This window comes from Phalangium opilio, unplaced genomic scaffold (genome assembly GCF_054372755.1).
Source record: "Phalangium opilio isolate 3A_F unplaced genomic scaffold, DU_Popi_V2 ptg000031l_1, whole genome shotgun sequence".
Lineage (NCBI taxonomy): Eukaryota > Metazoa > Arthropoda > Arachnida > Opiliones > Phalangiidae > Phalangium > Phalangium opilio.
In genome coordinates, this window is record NW_028324158.1 from 6,208,580 (window position 1) to 6,227,661 (window position 19,082).

General features: G+C 38.8%; 3 protein-coding genes across 4 annotated transcripts; 1 reads left to right on the forward strand and 2 right to left on the reverse strand.

Moving 5' to 3' along the window:
* Positions 1-571: 571 nt before the first annotated feature.
* Positions 572-4,077, reverse strand: LOC149690235 (lewis-type alpha-(1,3)-fucosyltransferase-like). 2 transcript variants are annotated; one of them, XM_089869738.1, is made up of 3 exons: positions 4,062-4,077; positions 2,751-3,046; positions 572-1,999 (listed from the first exon to the last, which is right to left on the reverse strand). In XM_089869738.1, exons 2-3 carry the CDS (start codon positions 3,041-3,043, stop codon positions 1,252-1,254), a joined length of 1,041 nt encoding a protein of 346 aa, XP_089725864.1. In that variant the 5' UTR covers positions 3,044-3,046; positions 4,062-4,077; the 3' UTR covers positions 572-1,251. The 2 variants fall into 2 exon arrangements, with proteins under 2 accessions (XP_089725864.1, XP_089725865.1); XM_089869739.1 differs by lacking the exon at positions 4,062-4,077 and adding an exon at positions 3,105-3,225.
* A 38-nt stretch (positions 4,078-4,115) lies between these two features.
* Positions 4,116-18,601, reverse strand: yl (Putative vitellogenin receptor yl). Its single transcript, XM_089869728.1, has 18 exons — positions 18,206-18,601; positions 17,916-18,071; positions 17,488-17,847; positions 17,270-17,395; positions 16,569-17,199; positions 16,112-16,512; positions 15,932-16,048; positions 14,937-15,872; positions 14,632-14,883; positions 14,045-14,539; positions 13,770-13,925; positions 13,198-13,709; positions 12,289-13,139; positions 11,886-12,213; positions 10,882-11,832; positions 4,363-4,423; positions 4,230-4,291; positions 4,116-4,167 (listed from the first exon to the last, which is right to left on the reverse strand). Exons 1-15 carry the CDS (start codon positions 18,240-18,242, stop codon positions 11,686-11,688), a joined length of 5,505 nt encoding a protein of 1,834 aa, XP_089725854.1. The 5' UTR covers positions 18,243-18,601; the 3' UTR covers positions 4,116-4,167; positions 4,230-4,291; positions 4,363-4,423; positions 10,882-11,685.
* On the forward strand, positions 4,419-10,857 carry LOC149690237 (lysozyme C-1-like). The gene is made up of 6 exons (XM_089869741.1): positions 4,419-7,103; positions 7,704-7,830; positions 9,009-9,100; positions 9,177-9,246; positions 10,045-10,120; positions 10,275-10,857. The coding sequence occupies exons 2-6, from the start codon at positions 7,704-7,706 to the stop codon at positions 10,633-10,635; spliced, it is 726 nt and encodes a 241-aa protein (XP_089725867.1). The 5' UTR covers positions 4,419-7,103; the 3' UTR covers positions 10,636-10,857.
* Positions 18,602-19,082: the final 481 nt, after the last annotated feature.

A 19,082-nucleotide genomic window follows, 5' to 3' on the forward strand; every position in this document is an offset into this window, starting at 1 on the left:
AGTTCAGATATACTATCATGAAGTTATGAAACCAAAATATTTTTTTTTAATTTAAAATTATCTAATGCGCCATATTTTCATACTACCAACTGGTAGTATGAAAATATGGCGCTGTTACGACACTAAAATCTTTTAATCATATTTTAATAATTTCTGGATAATATGTCAAATATTTTCACCTTTTAAGGTGCCTGAAAACAGGGCCGGAAATAAGCACAGGACACTGGACATTGTCCAATAAAATTTTTAAATGTCCCATAATTTTTTTAAAAACTAAGGCGGTCACTGGACATTATGACCAATAAATTTCCCGATGTTTTTATAGCTTGACTATGAAGATGCAACACTATTTTTGCACACTCCAGTGGACAATGTCCCATAAATTTTCCAGTCAAAGGAGGGGTCACTGGGGTCTTATTTCCGACCCTGGCCTGAAAAGAGACTTGACACAAGTTGACAGTTCTCTCCCCAAACAGCCATGTTTGTCTGAATTACCTATAATCAAGGCCCACTTGATCACGCTCCAGCGTGCGTGATCAAGTGGGCTATGGTATAATAAAATTCCCGCCAATTTTGTTTCAAAATAAAATTTATTTTACAATGGCTAAGCTCTTAACAAGATAATACTGTGAGGATAGTTAAGTGAAATTGTAAATCAAATCTCTAAGGGATTAAAAATCTCCAAGCTCCAGAATATGGTCAAAATAGTTCATCTAACGTTAATATTAATCATCATCTTAATTATTAAACAGTGACATTCACATTACTCCCGCCCCCCCCCCGATGCCTGTGCCAAGGCTTATCCCACGATTTTGCCATGGATGAAGGATGCGCGTGAAAAACATTCGACGCTCAACAGGATGTGCAACTCCTTATACTAAAAAGTAGACAAGTCGATACTAGCGCCGCCTGGCTACCAGCGCTGGAAACCTTCGCGGGAAAAATAAAAAATACTGGACGTTTTTTCCTTAGCGTCGTCTGCTAGAAGCAAAACAGTTTTTTTTTTTCTTATGTCCTGTATTTTTTATTTTTCCCGCGAGGGTTTCCAGCGCTGGTAGCCAGGCGGCGCTAGTATCGACTTGTCTACTTTTTAGTATAGGGAGTTGCACATCCTGTAGAGCGTCGAATGTTTTTCACGAGCATCCTTCATCCATGATTTTGCTTCAGAGATTCTAAACTAAATGCCAGTTAAAAAAAGGCGGGTTAAGCCTTGGCACGTACATCGTGAATATAGATTCAGGGATTTGAGGCCTACAAAGCACCAGGCCATTTCCTACATTTACTCAGATCAAAAAACCACTCATTTAAATTGTGCCATATCTTAACTGGCTCGAAACTGTGCACTTTTTCACAAATTTGACAACTGTAGGGCTTTATATAGATTTCATACTTTTGTTTCCATTCAAAATAACTATTATAACGTTCCTCGTCTTTCGCTAACTCTAATAAAAACTCCCCTAATTCTTTTGGTGAAGCAAAATCTAAAGCGTTAATGTAAGATTTATCAGGTGCAATTTTTGTCAAATCTGCTCCGGTAAAAACAATTGGCAAGATATCGTAATCGAGCACGTTAAAAAATTTCTCCGTGACATAATCTTTGCAAACTGAATTTTCAAACGATAAATAAAATCTGTAACTATTAGTGTATGATTCGTAGCATGTTTTAGACATTTTGGGTTTGCATTGCAAAGTACCGCAATCTCCGACAATATCAACGTTAATGGTTTTTTGCAATTCGGTAACGTAACCTTCTCTGTTCGAAGGTGTTTTACAGTTGCTAACAAACCATACGACATTATTGGTTTTATTTTGTAAATGATTAATTTTTGGTTGCGGTTTGTAAGGTGTTTTTTTCAATCTAGCTCTAGGAGTAAGTACAATATCAGAATCTAAACGATAAGTCGCTGTCCAGTTCATTAGTCCATCTAAATCTCGAAGTATATCTGGTGTATTAGGTGGTGCTTCGTGGTGTAATAAAATCCATCGTTGATTGGCAGATCTAAAAATTAATTGATATTAAATATTTCCCTATTTTTTGTGAACAATAGAGTGCTGTCAGTTGTGACGTCAGATCCAAGGTTAAACGTCACGAGTCTCAGTCTGCCTTTAGCAATGGGCGGCCATGACGGTTACCGTTTTTTCTTTATGGGAAAACAGCATGGGTGACGTCACACCGGCGCTTCTATAGAGCTATTTCAGAAGCCTTAGTGTGACGTCACCCATGCTATTTGCCCATAGAACCAAAGCGGTACCAAACATGGCCGCCCACTGCCAAAGCTAAACCCGTGACGTTTTACCTAGGCACTGACGTCACAACTGAGATAGCTCTATAGAGTGCTGTCAGAAGCGCCGGTGTGACGTCACCCATGCTTTTTTCCCATAAAGAAAAAACGGTAACTGTCATGGCCGCCCATTGCTAAAGGCAGACTCATGACGTTTAACCTTGGATCTGACGTCACAACAGAGTGCTGTCAGAAGCGCCAGTGTGACGTCACCCATGCTGTTTTCCCATAAAGAAAAAACGTTAACTGTCATGGCCGCCCATTGCTAAAGGCAGACTCATGACGTTTAACCTTGGATCTGACGTCACAACAGAGTGCTGTCAGAAGCGCCAGTGTGACGTCACCCATGCTGTTTTCCCATAAAGAAAAAACGGAAACTGTCATGGCCGCCCATTGCTAAAGGCAGACTCATGACGTTTAACCTTGGATCTGACGTCACAACTGACAGCACTCTATAACAATAATTACCTTTCTTTGGGAAGTTTTCTAACATCTGTGTCTCGTAAGTGAAACACAACAGCGTCACTATTGAGTAACAGATTTTTGTCGGTAGTTACGACGCATTTCTTTGAGCAATAATCCATGGATGGGAAATAATCTTTTTCCCCGAAAAACGTAGTCCATAAAAGTATGGTTTTACTACCATTAACCGAAGGGCTAAATGTATCTTCCGGAGTTTCAATGAATAACTTCCATAATAAAAATATCCAAGCTCCGGCAAAAAACGTTATGAGTATTTTCCTCCTTGTTAGAGATGTCATCCTCTGAAAATATTATAGAATACTGTGTGGAAAACAACACCATAGATCATAAATTTCGCACTTTCACAGTCACAGTCACAGTCACATTATGGGAATGAAAGGCCGGTCGACTACGTCATAAGAATTCCCTCAACAACTCTGCTTGTAGAGGACCGTTCATTTTTTTGGGGGGAAGGAGGGGTTAAAGGGACTTGGCAGTATGTCATGCAACCCCCCTCTCTCTAGACCAGTGAGATAGAATATATATATATCAAACCTAGAGTCACAACGTGAGATCTCGAGATCGACGTTTCGCGATACACCTTTTGTCGAGCATGAATCTTTATCAAATACGGGTGGCGCCACCCTAAGAACATTTTTATTACCGTCTGCTGCTATAATCTGTGTAACAAGCTATCAAAATAGTTTTTAAACGTGCTAAATAAAATACGCGAGTTAAATAATAAAAACTTTAGTCCTTTTTAATCTAATAAATAGATGAAATAAAAATCATAACGATGTTTCTCATTGCAAATAAGCAAGTAAAAGTTGTAATTAGTTCCGCTAGAGGCTCCCAGGTGGCGCTGTCATGTTTTGATAAACGTGCTTGATAAAAACAAAGTGTTTCGCGGTAAGCCGATTTGAATTGTAACTCTATCTATCTCATTGCTCTAGATCTAGACCCACTCATGCTACTACTGCTAGGTTGAGTTGTCTCGCAAAAGGGGCTAATACAGGCTGCTTCTACGAGGGATCTTCTACCCCAGACTCCAAGCGTAATAAAATGTTATAACCAGTTTTACTCAAACCTGTTTCCGAAAGGTTGTTACATGAAAGTAGCAGGAGGCATATTTGTACAATTTTCATTAAATAAAATCAATTATTTTATAGCGCGATAAAGTATCAGAGGCTCTTTGATTCCTCATAATTTTATCCGATTTGAAAAAATTAATTGATTGTGGATCTGAAATTGGCTATAGCCTTTTTGACGTTAGGAGTCTGGCAATATTTCTGATAAAGAAAGGATAAACAAACCGACTCTGTTGACTTTGTCGTCATCATATAGTTTGCACAAACTCGCTAACCTTTCGTGGTCTCCTGTCAGTCCACTTGTGTAGATATTTTCAAATTTATTCCACACGTCACTGACATTGAATGAAATTGAACAAAAGTATTAACCGCCCCCGGGTGGGCTCGAACCACCAACCTTTCGGTTAACAGCCGAACGCGCTAACCATTTGCGCCACGGAGGCCTTCAGCGCTGATCTCCTACAACCATAGACATTGAAATATTAATAAATACTACCATAGACATCGATATGTATATATTTTGTACATACCTTTATGCCTGCCCGCAAAGACTTATAAAATGATCAAACAATTATTTCCTGCATTCCTTTACTACAAATGTGAAAAGGAAATGTAATGAATAAGTTTCCGAAACAACTGCGTACTGTTCTCAATTTCAAAAACAAACTAATATAAAAGGTGCGCAGTTGGAAACTGTCACCGCTATAATTTTGAAATGAATACTTAGGTCACACCTTTACGCTAGTCACGAGTTTGAGAGTCTCACAAAAGAGATGGGGGAAAGCAGAGCGACACCAGTGACTGTTTTAGCTGTCTGGAAATAGTAATGGGGCCGCCATCTGTCGTGTGGTGCCACCCCCACGTGAAAAGCGAAAAAAATGGTCAGTCGGTGCAGGCCGGTGATGGGTGAAGTAACTTTTGACCGAGGGGCTATTCACTCCCAGAACGCGTAATAATTTTAAAACTGTCAAGAGCAGTAAGGTTACGCGTAGCGCCTTTAGTACAAACCAAGGCGCTTAACGGGTAGGTGGTATAAAGATATATTGCCCCACAGTTTGGGGGCAAAAATAAGTCAAAACCAGACCGAAATTTTGATCCTTTCCAAGCCACTCGAAGACTATTGATTAAAATCAACGATGTCATCCCTTTATAACAATTCCTTTATGGTCCATCGAGCACCTTAATATGGCCTCCAACCGTCATTTTGCATAATTTATGCACCCAAACAAACAATAAAAGTTAAAAACAACCTATAATTAACAACAAACATTTCATTATGTACTCCAGAAAACGAGCGTAAATATTCGAAACTGACAACTTTCAAAAACACGATTTTAGAAGTAAAGCGTGTTACACATTATTGACTTCAAATACAAATAGCCAAACATATCGGTATTTTCAGCAAGACAACCGTTAAATAGGTCAGGATATTTCTTCGGAAAGCGGATGTTAGGGAGCCCGCCATTGAACTTAAATATGTTACGTGATTAGATCATGAATAACTTTAACTATTCCATGAATATTGAACATTTAGTGCTTTATTTAAATGTACCACATTTAATATAGGGTATTTATACACAATATGAAACCGAGGGGCTATTCACTCCCAGAGTTCCTGTACACCGATTATGTATTATCGCGTGATCATTTTAGCACTGTCTAGGGCAAGTAATTTAAAGATTAGGCGTAATACCTTTAGTACATTCAAAGGTAAAGCCATGTACAGCTTCATATAGTTTCACTGGAATTTTCAAAGGAGTTAATTGTCTATATAAAATATTAATAGTCATCAAGTGACTTGCAATTTTCGTTATTAATTTTCACGGCTGATTTCCCAAGTGATTTCCCCCCCTGCTAAATTAAAACTTTTATAATTGTAATGATGTACAGGTATAATTATGTAAATGATCATTTTACATAAAACAATTGAATAAATTAACGAAACGAAACCTTCAAAATATTGTCGCATTTTTAGATAATTTACTGAACATCGATAAGATAATTTACACACATGGAGGATTTATACCATTTACACCAGGAGGCCCGGCTACCTGGAGTACAGAAGCCCGTCTAAGTCCGCCTGGTAGCCAGGCCTTCTGATGTAAATTGTATGCATTCTCCACGTGTGTACCAAACTTAACTCTGAGCCTCTGGAAATAGATTTTTAAAGATAATTTACCTTAATAAACTAATTGATTGATTAACCTAAGTCAAAATCCACAATTTCTAGACTATTCCTAAATCTTAATTGATATCTTCAAGAAGCGATATCTAATTTACCAGGGAGAAGGTATAAATTCGCCACATTTCCAGCTTTATCTTCAGTCCAAACGTAGGTCCGGAGTTAATACCCTCCTCTAAATTACAACCAGCATCTGGTTCTTAAAAACTCACAACAGCGCGACGCGAATGACGAAAATAGAGCTATCTCAGTTGTGACGTCAGTGCCTAGGTGAAACGTCACAGGCTTAGCTTTGGCAGTGGGCGGCCATCTTTGGTACCGCTTTGGTTTAATGCGAAAAAAGCATGGGTGACGTCACACTAAGGCTTCTGAGATAACTCTATTATGTGTTTTCCGACTGAGGAGAGGCGAAATAGCCCGGCCTCCTTTTACGTCCCCCCTTGTGTTTTGAAAGGGGGACTGGGACTATGGTGCGCGAATACTTAGGCATCTTATACCTTCTCCCTAGTAAACTAGATATCACTTCTTGATATCTTCTAAGGATATTTTGAGTTTTTAATTAATTGTATTATGAAATTCATAAAACTTCAATATAGGACATTTTGGTATGGGTTATTCATGGTATAATTGAAGGTGTTCACGATTAAAAGAATATATAGACTACGGTTCAAGGCAACAGGTTCAAAACCTGTCTATCTTTGGATATATTTCGGTTGAAGGGGGATGGGGGCAAGAAGAAATTTCGAATCTGGGCTAAATAAGAAAGAAGTCTTACAGACTAAAAACAGACGTTTTCTCGTAAAAACCAGACTATAACGGAGGACCAAAATTCTTTGGGGGTTGAAAAACCTTTTGGCATTACTTCAGAAAGTTTCTTAATTTGGAATTAATATAAATTGTTTTTTCTTTTTCTTTTAATAATAAGGGATAACCTTGTTTAAGTTGTGGTTGTTTTTAATTAGAAAATCTATAGGAAATTTTTATCAATATAATAATTTTAAACTTGGTTATAACTATATTTACGATTGTGGTCGGCGGGGCAAGAATTTTAAAAGTTGGTTGTGAGTCGCGCTTCTGTCGCATTTAAAGGTAAGATGTCCGGGACGTTTTTCTTTCTTTTTAAATTTTTATGTCTTTTTCTTGAGATTTTGCGGTAAATTTTTGATATTTTATTTTAATGTCTTGAGATTTTACGTTTAGTTCTTGAGATTTTAAGTTAATTTTTTGAGAATTTGTGTTAGTGTCTTCAAATATTCTTAAATACTATGTTAATTTCTTCAAATTTCGTGTTAATGTCTTGAAATTTCGTGTTAATGTCTTGAAATTTTCTTAAAATTCTGATGAATTCTCAAAGTTTTTGGTTAATTTCTTGACGTTTTGTTAAATATTGGGGTAATTTCTTGACGTTTTCTTAAGTTTTGGGTTAATTTCTTGACGTTTTCTTAAGTTTTGGGTTAATTTCTTGACGTTTTATTGAATGCAGCGTTCATTTCTTAACGTTTTATTGAATGTAGGGTTAATTTCTTGATTTTTTCTTAACTTTTGGGTTAATTCTTAACGTTTTCTTAAATTTTGGGTTAATTTCTTGACAGCTTTCATTAATTTCGAGTAGAGTATTTCATGTAATTCTCTTTAATATTGCATTAATATCCTTTTATTTTAATTATATTTAATTACTTCCATCCTCAGATGATACCATTAATAATATGTGCGCTGATGTCATTCAGTTTTGTGAACGCTAAAGTTTATAATAATTGCGAATTAGCCAGAGAGTTAGTGGAGCGGTTCAAATTTCCAAAAGCTGATTTAAACACTTGTGAGTTTAATTTAATTATTTTTCTTCAGCAGAATAATTAGTAATTAAGGCAATTATATAATTTAATTTGCACATTCATTTAAATTTATGTTATAGTCCTATCAAGAGTTTTATAGCAAACTAGTTCATTATCTTCGCGGCTATTAAATTCTAAGGAAATTTAGTATCAAAATATTAAAACGCGTCGCTAAAATTAACACTCCGCTAAATTTTTAGGAATTAAATATAGACTGCAATAATTGGCATAATTTAAAGGGAAAATAAAATACATTTGGGTCAGAATAATAAGTTTAGTACGATACAATAATACTGCCGAAGTGTCAGACCTTCTGTGAGGCATGATAAGTACCATAAGTTTATAAGATATGTTCCATAAGTATGACACTACTGTACTTCGTAATACTAGAGACTTACAGCTCGAGCTAGTTCGAGAAGGAGAAGCGAGAATTGAACCCCCATACTCGGTTAATTTTGCAGTCCATCTTCCTATTTAGTCTATAACAAGCCTTTGACAGCGCCTCACCAGGCGTCGCTTTACCTCGAATCTATGACGTTTCATTTACGTCACTTCATAACAAGTTCTCAGTAACCAGTCACAAACTTATGAAACATATCTTATAAACTTATGTACGTACTAATTCAAACTGTTAGCCCTCCTTTCTTGATTCTTAAGATTATGGCATTGTTGATAAAACAGGATAAGTTAAGCTTATAGTTCTGGTTTTAACCCAAAAACATGCATGGTCACAAGTAACCACGTGATTTTATGTACTCGCCTTGAAAAATAGGCCAGTCACTTAGTGTAATATCTATGTACACGACTGTACCTTTGACTGTACTAAAGGGCTTAACAGCAATCATCAAAAGCACTACATCACGCTTAAGATGTAATCGGCGGACAACGACTTTGAGAGTGATTAGCCCCTCGGGCGAATTTAGGGAATTAAGAAATATGAAAATGTAATAAAAACATTACTTGTATCATTTAATCTTAGCATTAATTGATCTCTTTATATGATAATTTAATTTTTAAAGGGGGTTTGTACAAAGCAATCGAATTTCAAACTACTTCACTCATTTTCACTATACTATCCCTTTACTAAAAATATCATTTAAGAAATTTGTGTTTGAATTTCACGAAAATAAAACTAATTACAAATGTCTTTTCCCAAACGCAGGGATGTGTATCGCCTACTGGGAAGGTCAATACAGGACCACACCCGTCAACAAAAACAAATATGACGGTAGCACCGATTATGGCATGTTTCAGGTAATTTAATATTACTGGGTATAGCATATTTTGAATGAATATTATTAATTAATTTATTTCCCACGTTTTAATAAAGATAAATGACAAGTACTGGTGCATGTCAGATCGGAGGAAAAGCGCCAACATTTGTAGAATGAACTGCAGTCGTAAGTATTTTGCCAAGAACCCATATAAGACCTTAGAACGTTGCTAGATAAAATTGGGCGGTAGGATCGTTATCTTACCCTCCTCCCCCATTCAAGGTTCCCTCACGTTACCGCCTTAATAACACGCTTAGTAAAAATTATGAAATCTTGAAGGTGGCTAGCATACGTTCTCAGGCCTTCTGTGGGTTTAGTTCATTTTCCAAAGAAGAGCGTAACATTAGTGGGTAAATATTTGAACAAGATGGCAGGAACAGTTTTATAGGTCCCACTTTGAAAAGCGGAAATAGATCTTAACCCATACGTGATGTTTCTAATAAGTTTGCCATAAACTAAAGGGTGTATTCTTAGGGTCAAACTGAGTGAAAAGTGTCAAAGAACATGGGTATATATAACATTTACTTACGGAGATATGTGCTCCCAAACATCGATTGGCCTCTAATACCAGGAAATAGGTACACATGTGGAGAAATTAGCTTTACTTTCCCAGCGAAAGCACACTTCTACCCATTTAATAGTACACTTCTGTTAGATAAATGTTCTATGACGTTCATAGATTGAAGACTATTGAAGGCTGATATGACTTACTCCACATTTGTGGTTATTTCCTTGTTTTAGTGGCCAATAAATGTTTTGGAGCCAGCCGGTATGTCCGTAACTAAATGTTGCAGACCACGTGTTCTTTGATGAAACTTTCCACGCAATTTGACCATAAGAACACACCCTTTAATTTATGGCAGACTTATCAGAAACACCCCTTACATAGACAATTATAATTGATTTAAAATAACGTTATTTCAGGGTTCATTGATGACGATATAGCGGACGATGTCCACTGCATAAAAGAAATACTAAGGAGACAAGGTTTCCGTGCTTGGTATATAAACTGCATTCATAAATTAGGGTCAAAGTTTAAAGCAAGATTAGGCTTACCAAAACTTTATTTATAAGGGAAAGTTAAGCCTAATTTTTTAAATTGAATGGCAACTTTATCCAAGTGAAAAAATGTAACTAAGGTTTTCAATTGACAGGGTTTCCTTTCGCCATATTTGTTACGCGGACAAACGCAACTACTTGAATGGTTGTGAAGACCCCGGCTTCGCTAAAAGAGCATTGTCATTGCCTTCAATACCAATCCCTCACATATCATTACCAAACATCTTATCTCCGACTAAAAGGGAAGAAATTCACGAAGCCATCAAGCCAAAACCAATTGGTTTACATTTTGACCTTAGTCCTGCTGAAACCCAAGTTAACTTCGGTGGACCTAAAGGTTTCCACGGACATGTCAGGGTACAACCGTTTTTGACCTTCAGTCAATTTATCGGAAATATGGGTTTAGATTCATTGAATCATGGATTTTCGCATGACGATGATGATGATGATGAATAAACTTTAAAGACTTAAGTTGCGAATAAAAGTGTTCTGGTAACACGATAATCACATAAGTTAATATGTTGCATAATGTTGTAGCTGAGCTAACATTAACGGCGCATAACATAACGCACCGTTACATCGAAAACAATCATAATTTAAAATAATTTTTACCCTGTAATGCTGATATTAGCAGTTAACTCATACGTTGGCCATAATAAAAATATTATTTTGCCATAATTTTGAGTGCATTTTTAAGATTACCTTTATGTCCATAGCTGCTTGAAATAGTAAGTTAAAATGGCCGTAACGGAGGCTACCATTGTTTTCCCACGCCTAAAAATATCAGAAAAGTTGAAAATTAGAGTAGAAATCACTGCATTTAACTTAAGGCCCTTTCAGACGATACAACGTTTGGACTCATTTAGATCGGTTAACTTTAGTTAACTAGTTGGGTCGTTTGAACAGGAGTTGGGCAAGTTGAATCACCAAATTATAAATTGATCACTGTCCAACTCAACTTTTTGACACATCCAGTTGAGTCAAGTTGTGTCGTCTGAAGAGGCCTTTAGAAAAGTATACTCACCAAATCTGATTCATTTAATCTGCAAAGAGCTTTCCTCGGTCAAAAAAAAAAAAAACAAAAAAAAAAAACAACACACCACACCTCTGGTACTAAGTGTACATAACCCATTTCCACGGAATATGAAAGCTTTTAGCGGTTTGCCACCTTCGTGACACATGATAAAGCCAAACGCAATGAAATTTCTTAAAATAAAGTATTATTAACACGAGTGCATTCTGAAGTATTCAGTAATCATACTAAAAAACCTTAAATTTCCACGAAAACACAGATAAGAGAATTGTTGCATTTCAAAAGATATAGCTATTATGAGCCAGATGTAACTGTCTACAATGAAAGTATAGGTCTTAAATTGCGATTAAATAAAAGTATCCAAAAATTAGCGAAAGCGAGCGAGGTTAATTTATTTAAATATTAATTTTACAGCTCTAGATAACAATTTATACAAAACATAAGTTAAAAGCAACACTATGTTAAAAAATAAGTTAGAGTCGTTTGAAGAAGCGACGAAAGTTTTCTGGTTGAGCCGATGAGGATTTCGATCCAGAAAGCAACCCTCTATCATCTTTATCACTGAAGGCTGCGTCATTGACAGACTCGGATGATGGAAAACGATAAACTCCACCTTCCTCCTGCAAAGTACGAAACATAAACCATGGAAATAATGTCCCTAAGTACAACATACCGTTAGTTTTGTTTTGTCCTTGTACGATTCTTCCTTGCCCATGAGAATTTCTTCGCCACTTTGAGGAACTTGGTGTTCTTCATCCAGATCGTACCCTCCAGAACCACGTCCAAACATCTGGTTCTTGAAACTGACCGTCACACCTTCACCAATGGCACCCTTGAGTCCTTGTCCGTAACGTCTCCAAAGAAGAATAACTCCAACGACGACTAGTGCTACTAAAAGGACACCCAGAACTACGCCGGCAACCCAAGTCAAATCGTGTTCTTCGACATGGGCTTGAGTGACGATGTACTCGCAACGAACTCCATGATAAGATACCAAGCAACTTTCGAAAGGGAGAGGAAGAAAAAATTATATTAGTTTTCTCAAAAGAAAGTAAAGTCTAAGCCTTCTAGTTTACCTGCAATACAAGCCATCACTTCCAACACTGCACATTCCACCGTGGAAACAGTAGTTAGGAGGACAAGTCAATTCAGATTTCTTTTCTGGTGCTGGTTTTAGGATATGGACGCAACTGGTGGAATCATTGGCAAGAACGTAATTGTAAGCGCAGGAACAAGTGTAACCATCACTTCGTAGCAGGCATAGTTGTTCGCATTTATCGTTTTGACATGGATCGGAAGAGTTAGGTTGCAAAGACTTGTGCATCATTTTCAGACCGTAGGCTCTGACATCATCCCATTTCAAAGTGTATTGGGCACCACCGGTGAACTTGTTGCAACGAATTATGGTTTTAGTTCCCCAGTTGGACCAGTAGAGGTTGTCTTCGAAGATGGTCATGCTGTATGGAAAGTCAAGTCCAGTTTTGATTAATGCGTGTCGGTTGAAGCCGTCCAAGTCAGCAACTTCGATGGTTGAAAGTCTAGCGTCGACCCAATAAATCTTTGCAAGAACTGTGTCAATAGTGATCGCGGATGGCCAGCTGACTTTGTGGGATAGCAAGACTGTGCGATCAGTTCCGTCCATGTTAGCTCTTTCGATGATACCGCTTCCGGTCTTGGTGTTTTCACTCCATACGGCCCAAAACATAAGTCCTCTTGTTGGATCCAAAGCAAAACTACTGGCAGTGTACTTGATGTCCAAAACCAGTCCGCAGAAAGTACCATCCTTCCGGCAAACGTCAATGCTAGTGTTTGATGTAGTAAAGTAAAGGTTGCGTCCCAGCCAATCGTATGCCAAATAAGAAGGGTTCTTGAGATTCTTAGCGATAAGACTATAGATCTTTCCGTCCTTAAGACTGTTCACAACGCCCTGCGAAAGAAAATTATTAAATGCAAGTGCTTTTTACCATGTTGGAGGACAGCCTTACATGAGCCATTTCGGTCCAGTATATCGTGTTGTCTGCAGCGTCGAAATCCATTCCACGAATGTCAGTGTGCGTGCCCTCGATTAAATGTTGACTTCCAGCCAATGAAAGCTCCCGAATGCGACTTAGAGTCTGGACCAACAGTACTGGTGGCTCTCCAACAGACTTGCATCGTCGTCCGTCGGCAGTTAAGGTATAGCCCTCAATGCAAGAACATTTGAAGCTGCCTTTGGTGTTCGTACAACGTTGGCTACATTGTCCAGGAGTCAAACACTCATCCTTGTCCTCGCAAGCTTTTCCATCGTCCAACAGGTAAAAACCTTCACGGCAGGAACATATAACGCCCATGGGAGTGTCTCGGCACTTGTGGCTACATCCACCATTGTCGTAGGAACATCTGCCTTCGCAACGTCGGCCTTCATCAGAAGAATCATAGCAATCTGGTTGGCCATCGCACACTTTGGACCATGGAAGACATTCGGTAGAAGCGCATCTGAACTCGGGGCATACTTTAACTGTTGGAAGAAAGGTTGCAATTATAACCGGAAGGTATAACCTTCCGAAGGAAAAATTACTCTTGGGTATAGGTGAGACTGAAGACACGACGTGACATTTTAGCAGGGTTTCATCTTCATTGTCACCACAGTCATCAACTCCATCGCAAAGAGAATCTCGGAAGATGCATTTTCCAGTTTTACAACGAAATTCGAAACTTTTGCAGTCCAGAACGGCTGAAATCGGATAAATGGAAGCATCATTAATGGTTGCAAGTAAGATAATTTGCCTAGGGAGAGGCGATTTGAAACTTTTCATTTGTTAAGATGAACATTGTTTCATATCAAATATTTACTTTTTTCACATCCTTTCTCATCTTGTCCATTCCGGCAATCCTCGAAACCATCACAAACGCTATTGTTGTTGATGCATAAGTTTTCAGGACACTTGTATTCATCCGATTTACATTCCCTAGTCAGTGGTGGACAGTCCTGCTCATCTGATCCATCTTGACAGTCAATTCTTCGATCACACACCATGCTCTTGTCTAAGCAATATCCATTTGCGCAAGTGAATTCGTCAGATTGGCAAGTCTTCATTCCGCATCGGGCCTCAGACTCGTCACTTCCATCTTTGCAATCGGGTTCACCATCGCAGAACCAGGATTTAGCTACGCATTTACCGTCGTCGCAACGAGACTCGGATGACATGCAAGTCACGTTGGCGCATTGGGAACCTTCGTCTGATCCGTTGTCACAATCGTCGTCACCGTCACAAACCCACAACTTAGGGATACATTTTCCTGATGTTCCACATAGAAATTCGTCTGATTTGCAAGCTTTCGGTTTGGCTGAAAATACAAATGATCGTTTATGCATTAAACAAAACGCATTTTTAGATATTTAGGTCTTTGCGATCAATGAACTGACTTAGAATACTTACGACAGTTTAGTTCGTCTGAATTATCGGTGCAGTCTTTCTGTCCATCGCAACGCCATTTGAAAATTATACACTGGCCATCGGCGCATCTGAATTCACCAGAAGGACATTCTTTTTTGCACAGAATGCCATCTTCATCAGATCCATCGGCGCAATCATTCGTTCCGTCGCAAGTAAGCTCATTTTGAATACACTCATCGGAAACGCATAAGAATTCGCCAGACTTGCAGCTAGCCGTGTTGGTCATCGATTTATCTGTAAGATAAATCTTATTATCCGTAAAAATCTACCTAATTAGCCCTCATTACTTTGACAAGTATGTCCATCGGAACCCAGTTCCTGAGACGAATCACAGGCGCAAGTATATCCCAAAGGATTAGTCAAGCACATGTGGCTGCAGCCTCCGTTATTAATTGAACACACGCTTCCTCTTTGTTCAGGTGGTGGTGAGAAATATGCAATCTTGACGATCTCTTCAGTGTCGTTATGTTCTTGCGGCAGGTTTATTGATCCTTGAACAGAACTGTCAAGAGTCCTCGAGAAGTGTACGACGTGGTTGTTCATATCCGTCCAGAAAAGGTATTCTTGAGAGTAAGCCACTGACATGACACGTCCTTTCCTCTGCAAGTCCTTGCTACGGCTCTGTCCATTAAGATGAACGGATTCTATGGTTCCCATTTTCGGATCGGCCCACATGATACGACTTTGATACATGTTGAGAGATAGAGCGACAGGAATTCCTAAGTTAGCTGCTATCAGAGTCTTGCATTCTTCTCCATCGAGGTTGCAGATAATGATTAGAGGCTTGTCTCCACCTTCGGCCACGAACATAACTCCTTTATCTGGGCAAACTACGATGTCCATGGGTCTAGTTAGTCCATCAACTAGGGTAGCTCTAGTTTGTCCGTTTCTAGTTATGGCTTCCACGGTTCCCGTTCCAGCATCAACCCAGTAAAGATTGTTCCCAATGTAGTCGTAATCCATGCCCTCTACGGTGTCTAAACGGCTCTGGACCATGGTCGTAATATCGAAAGTTGTAGTGTTCATAGACAGAATGACCCGATTAGACAGATCACTGATGAATAACGTCTGAGTATCCCAGTCAAACGCCAAGTCCCCGACAGTCATGGCTTTACGGTAACGCAACGGAATCTGCGAAACTATGTTTTCCCCAACGGATTCAGGATGAACGTGAAAGAGCAAGTTGTTTTCGGCAGCCAACAAAAAGGACGCGTTCTTCAGAGCTGCGATAAGGAAATTAGATTAAAATCCATTCATTGTGCAAAGACAACGGTTTTCTTACGAATGCAAGTAATTCTATCTCTAGCTAATTCGAAGCCATTAGGACAGGCGCAAGTATAACTTCTACGGGATACGAGGCATAGGTGGCTACAGGATCCGTCCCAGCAAGGATTACGTTCTGTTAACAAAATTCAAGTGAAATTCTAGCTAGTTTTACGACTACCTAAATGATTTTATTTACCATTACTGTACTCGATTGGGTGATACACATGGACACCGGCAACTCTTTTACGAGACCCTCTAACGATGGTGGTGTGATTCTTGCCAGATCTTTTATTGACCGAGTCGAGTGAGTATTTATTCCAATCACTGTAGTACAAGATGTCCTCAAAAACTGCCACGTAATAAGGATGCAACATGGCGGCTTGTAATACGGTCTTCCTCTCACTTCCGTCCAACGTTATGTACTCGATCTGTTCCAGTTTTGCTTCGCACCAGTACAATCGATCTGTTGAGAAGTCGATGCTCAAACCATTTGGCCAAAATACGTCATCCTTGACGAAAGCTACGTTGTTACGTCCATCCAACTCCGAACGGTGTATTGCCGGGTTGGATGCACCCCAGTCAGACCAGTATAACATTCTGGAAGATTAAAACTGATTAAGTAATGTTCTAACTGGGGACTACGGTTGCCATACTTGTTGCGGTGATCAATGGCCAATCCTCTTGGTTTCTCTCCAGTGAACAATACAGCACAGATACTACCATCCAACTTGCACACCAAAACTTGTTTCAGTTCCTCATCAGTGATGTAAAGATTTCTTGCCACAAAATCTACAGCTACGTCCTGGGGCTGTTGAAGACCTTTCCTCATGACCATTTTCTTGTTCTTGCCATCGATATCAGCTGCCATGATAGATCCACCGTGATTTGTAGCTTCCACCCAATATACTCTGGAGTCCAAGCTATCATAAGATAGACCACGTGCGTTGTTTAGCGTCGTTGCAACTCGAAAGTATTCGTGGTTTCTTGTCCAAGCGGCTCTAATTTCGTGGGACGTAGCGAACAAAAGCAGCGGTGATGGACCATCGGCCAAACATTTGGTTTTGTCATGAAGAGAATATCCAACTTTGCAACTGCATTCGAAGGAACCTTTAACGTTGATACAGTGTTGGGAGCACGGACTAGGTTCTTGGTCACATTCGTTGATGTCAATGCACGATCTCCCGTCTTTGTCTAGCTTATAACCATCCTGGCATTCACATTTTGGTCCAGATGGAGTTATGAAACAACTCTGGCTACAAGACAAGTTGGCGCAAAGTTTCTCTTCTAAAACCGGAAAGAGTATCATCATTAGATTAATTAGACGCAAGATGAAACTGACATAAAAGATATTTACCACAATGTTGTCCTTCATCTTCACCCTTGGTGCAGTCGTTATTACCGTCGCATACTTTTGAAACCGGAATACACAAAGAGTCAGCGCAAGTATATTCATGATGTCGGCAAGGTCTTGCAACTTTGTCTAATTAAAAGAAAACGATACTTTATTCGTTGGCAATCTTTCAAACATAAAATAACTCCCTAGGTCACTGATACACGGGCGATACAACTTACCACAACCGTTTTCATCACTGCCGTCGTTACAATCTTGACCTCCATCACAACGCCATGTACTCGGAATGCACTCATTGTCTTCACATAAGAACCCGTCACAAGTAATATTCTTCCCACCGCATTCAGATTCGTCCGAGATGTCATCGCAATCAGCATGTCCGTCACACTTCCAAATACCAGGGATACACCGACTAGTATCTTTGCATTCGAACTGGTGTTGCTGGCAGACTCGATTCTTGTTAGGTGTGCAATCCATCTCGTCTTTCAAGTTACCACAATCGTCATCACCGTCGCAAACAAAGAACATCGCGACGCATTTTTCGTTGCCACAGTCGAACCATCCAGTGGGACAAGAATGTTCTGAAAAAGAGAGGTAAAGGCCACGTCTTAGTTGTCCAAATGGTTAAGTCTAGGGTTTTATTACTTACCTAAAGAACTATTGTACTTGACCGATATACCGACTAGTATAAGAAGACATAGTAACTGTTCCACAAACCGGTTCCGCATATTAGTAGAAATTAAGTTATTAACTGCTTCCCAATGACAGAAACTTGTAATTGATAATCGATTTCGGGGTTCTAGTACTTATAAGGCAATTATTAGGCCAAATTGTACGGTTCGTTATGTTTTTTAGCCATGAATTTAGACAATAAAATAACGGTAACTACATTTTGATGAAATAAAATATAATGGCTAGAAAAAAAAATAACACACTCACTCTCATTTTGTAGGTGTTGATTTCGAAAAAAAACCATAGTTGAATGAACTAATTGACGTTAAAAACTAAAGGAGGTGACGTCAAACCAAGGTCAAACAAAACTTCATGAAAAATACATATATTTCTGGGGTGGATGTCATAATCTCCTCCCTTGTATGAATCATTAGAATTTTTTTCAATGTTAAAAGGTGTAACAAAAAAATCCGATACAAAATTGCATAATTTAATAGCTTGAAATGGCTATAAAATGTATGTGTTATCATAGCGCCAGACAATATCATTAGGGGTATCCAAAGACAAGGACTTAAGTGCACAGAGGCGTGTCGAGTTACCCCTCCCTATAAAAACTGTCTCGCGCTGTGATTGCGCATAAATGCTAAGAGAAATTGTTCGTAAAAATGATTTAAATTGATAAAAAATATACTAATGCATGCCTATGGTATGGGAGAGACTTGGAATTCCATTAAAAAAAGGTTTATCTTTAAGAATTTTGATATTTTGATGGCCTCCAATCCGCTCAAAGAACATATTAACTATACAAGAACATTCAAAGGTATGGAGGACTGTAGTGTCATGATCTCAGATTTTTTCACCGTGGCATGGAGGAAGTAGAGAGAGGAGAGCCGAAGAGTGCTCACTGACCGTATAGCAGCGGTTCCCTCACATCACCGTCATATTGGAAAGCTTATAACGACCCAGTGCAATCGGTACGAGCTCACGGAAACCAGAGGAGACATATACTGCTATATATTCATACTTTCTCAAGTCTTATATGGGTTCTTGGCTATGCATTTTATAACATAAGTCAAAGTTCCGACTGTCTGACTGATAATTAATGCCCAGCCCAAACCGCTTCACTTGAAAGACTAAAATTTTG

Coding starts and splice junctions, on each gene's coding strand:
- LOC149690235 (XM_089869738.1), bottom strand. CDS start 3,043: ATGACATCTCTAACAAGGAGGAAAATACTCATAACGTTTTTTGCCGGA. Junction 2,000..2,750: donor AGAAAACTTCCCAAAGAAAG/GTAATTATTGTT, acceptor ATTAATTTTTAG/ATCTGCCAATCAACGATGGA.
- yl (XM_089869728.1), bottom strand. CDS start 18,242: ATGGTTTTTTTTCGAAATCAACACCTACAAAATGAGA. Junction 13,710..13,769: donor AGTCTCACCTATACCCAAGA/GTAATTTTTCCT, acceptor TTCTTCCAACAG/TTAAAGTATGCCCCGAGTTC. Junction 12,214..12,288: donor AGTGATGGCTTGTATTGCAG/GTAAACTAGAAG, acceptor CCCTTTCGAAAG/TTGCTTGGTATCTTATCATG.
- LOC149690237 (XM_089869741.1), top strand. CDS start 7,704: ATGATACCATTAATAATATGTGCGCTGATGTCATTCAGTTTTGTGAAC. Junction 7,831..9,008: donor AAAAGCTGATTTAAACACTT/GTGAGTTTAATT, acceptor TCCCAAACGCAG/GGATGTGTATCGCCTACTGG. Junction 10,121..10,274: donor AGACAAGGTTTCCGTGCTTG/GTATATAAACTG, acceptor TTCAATTGACAG/GGTTTCCTTTCGCCATATTT.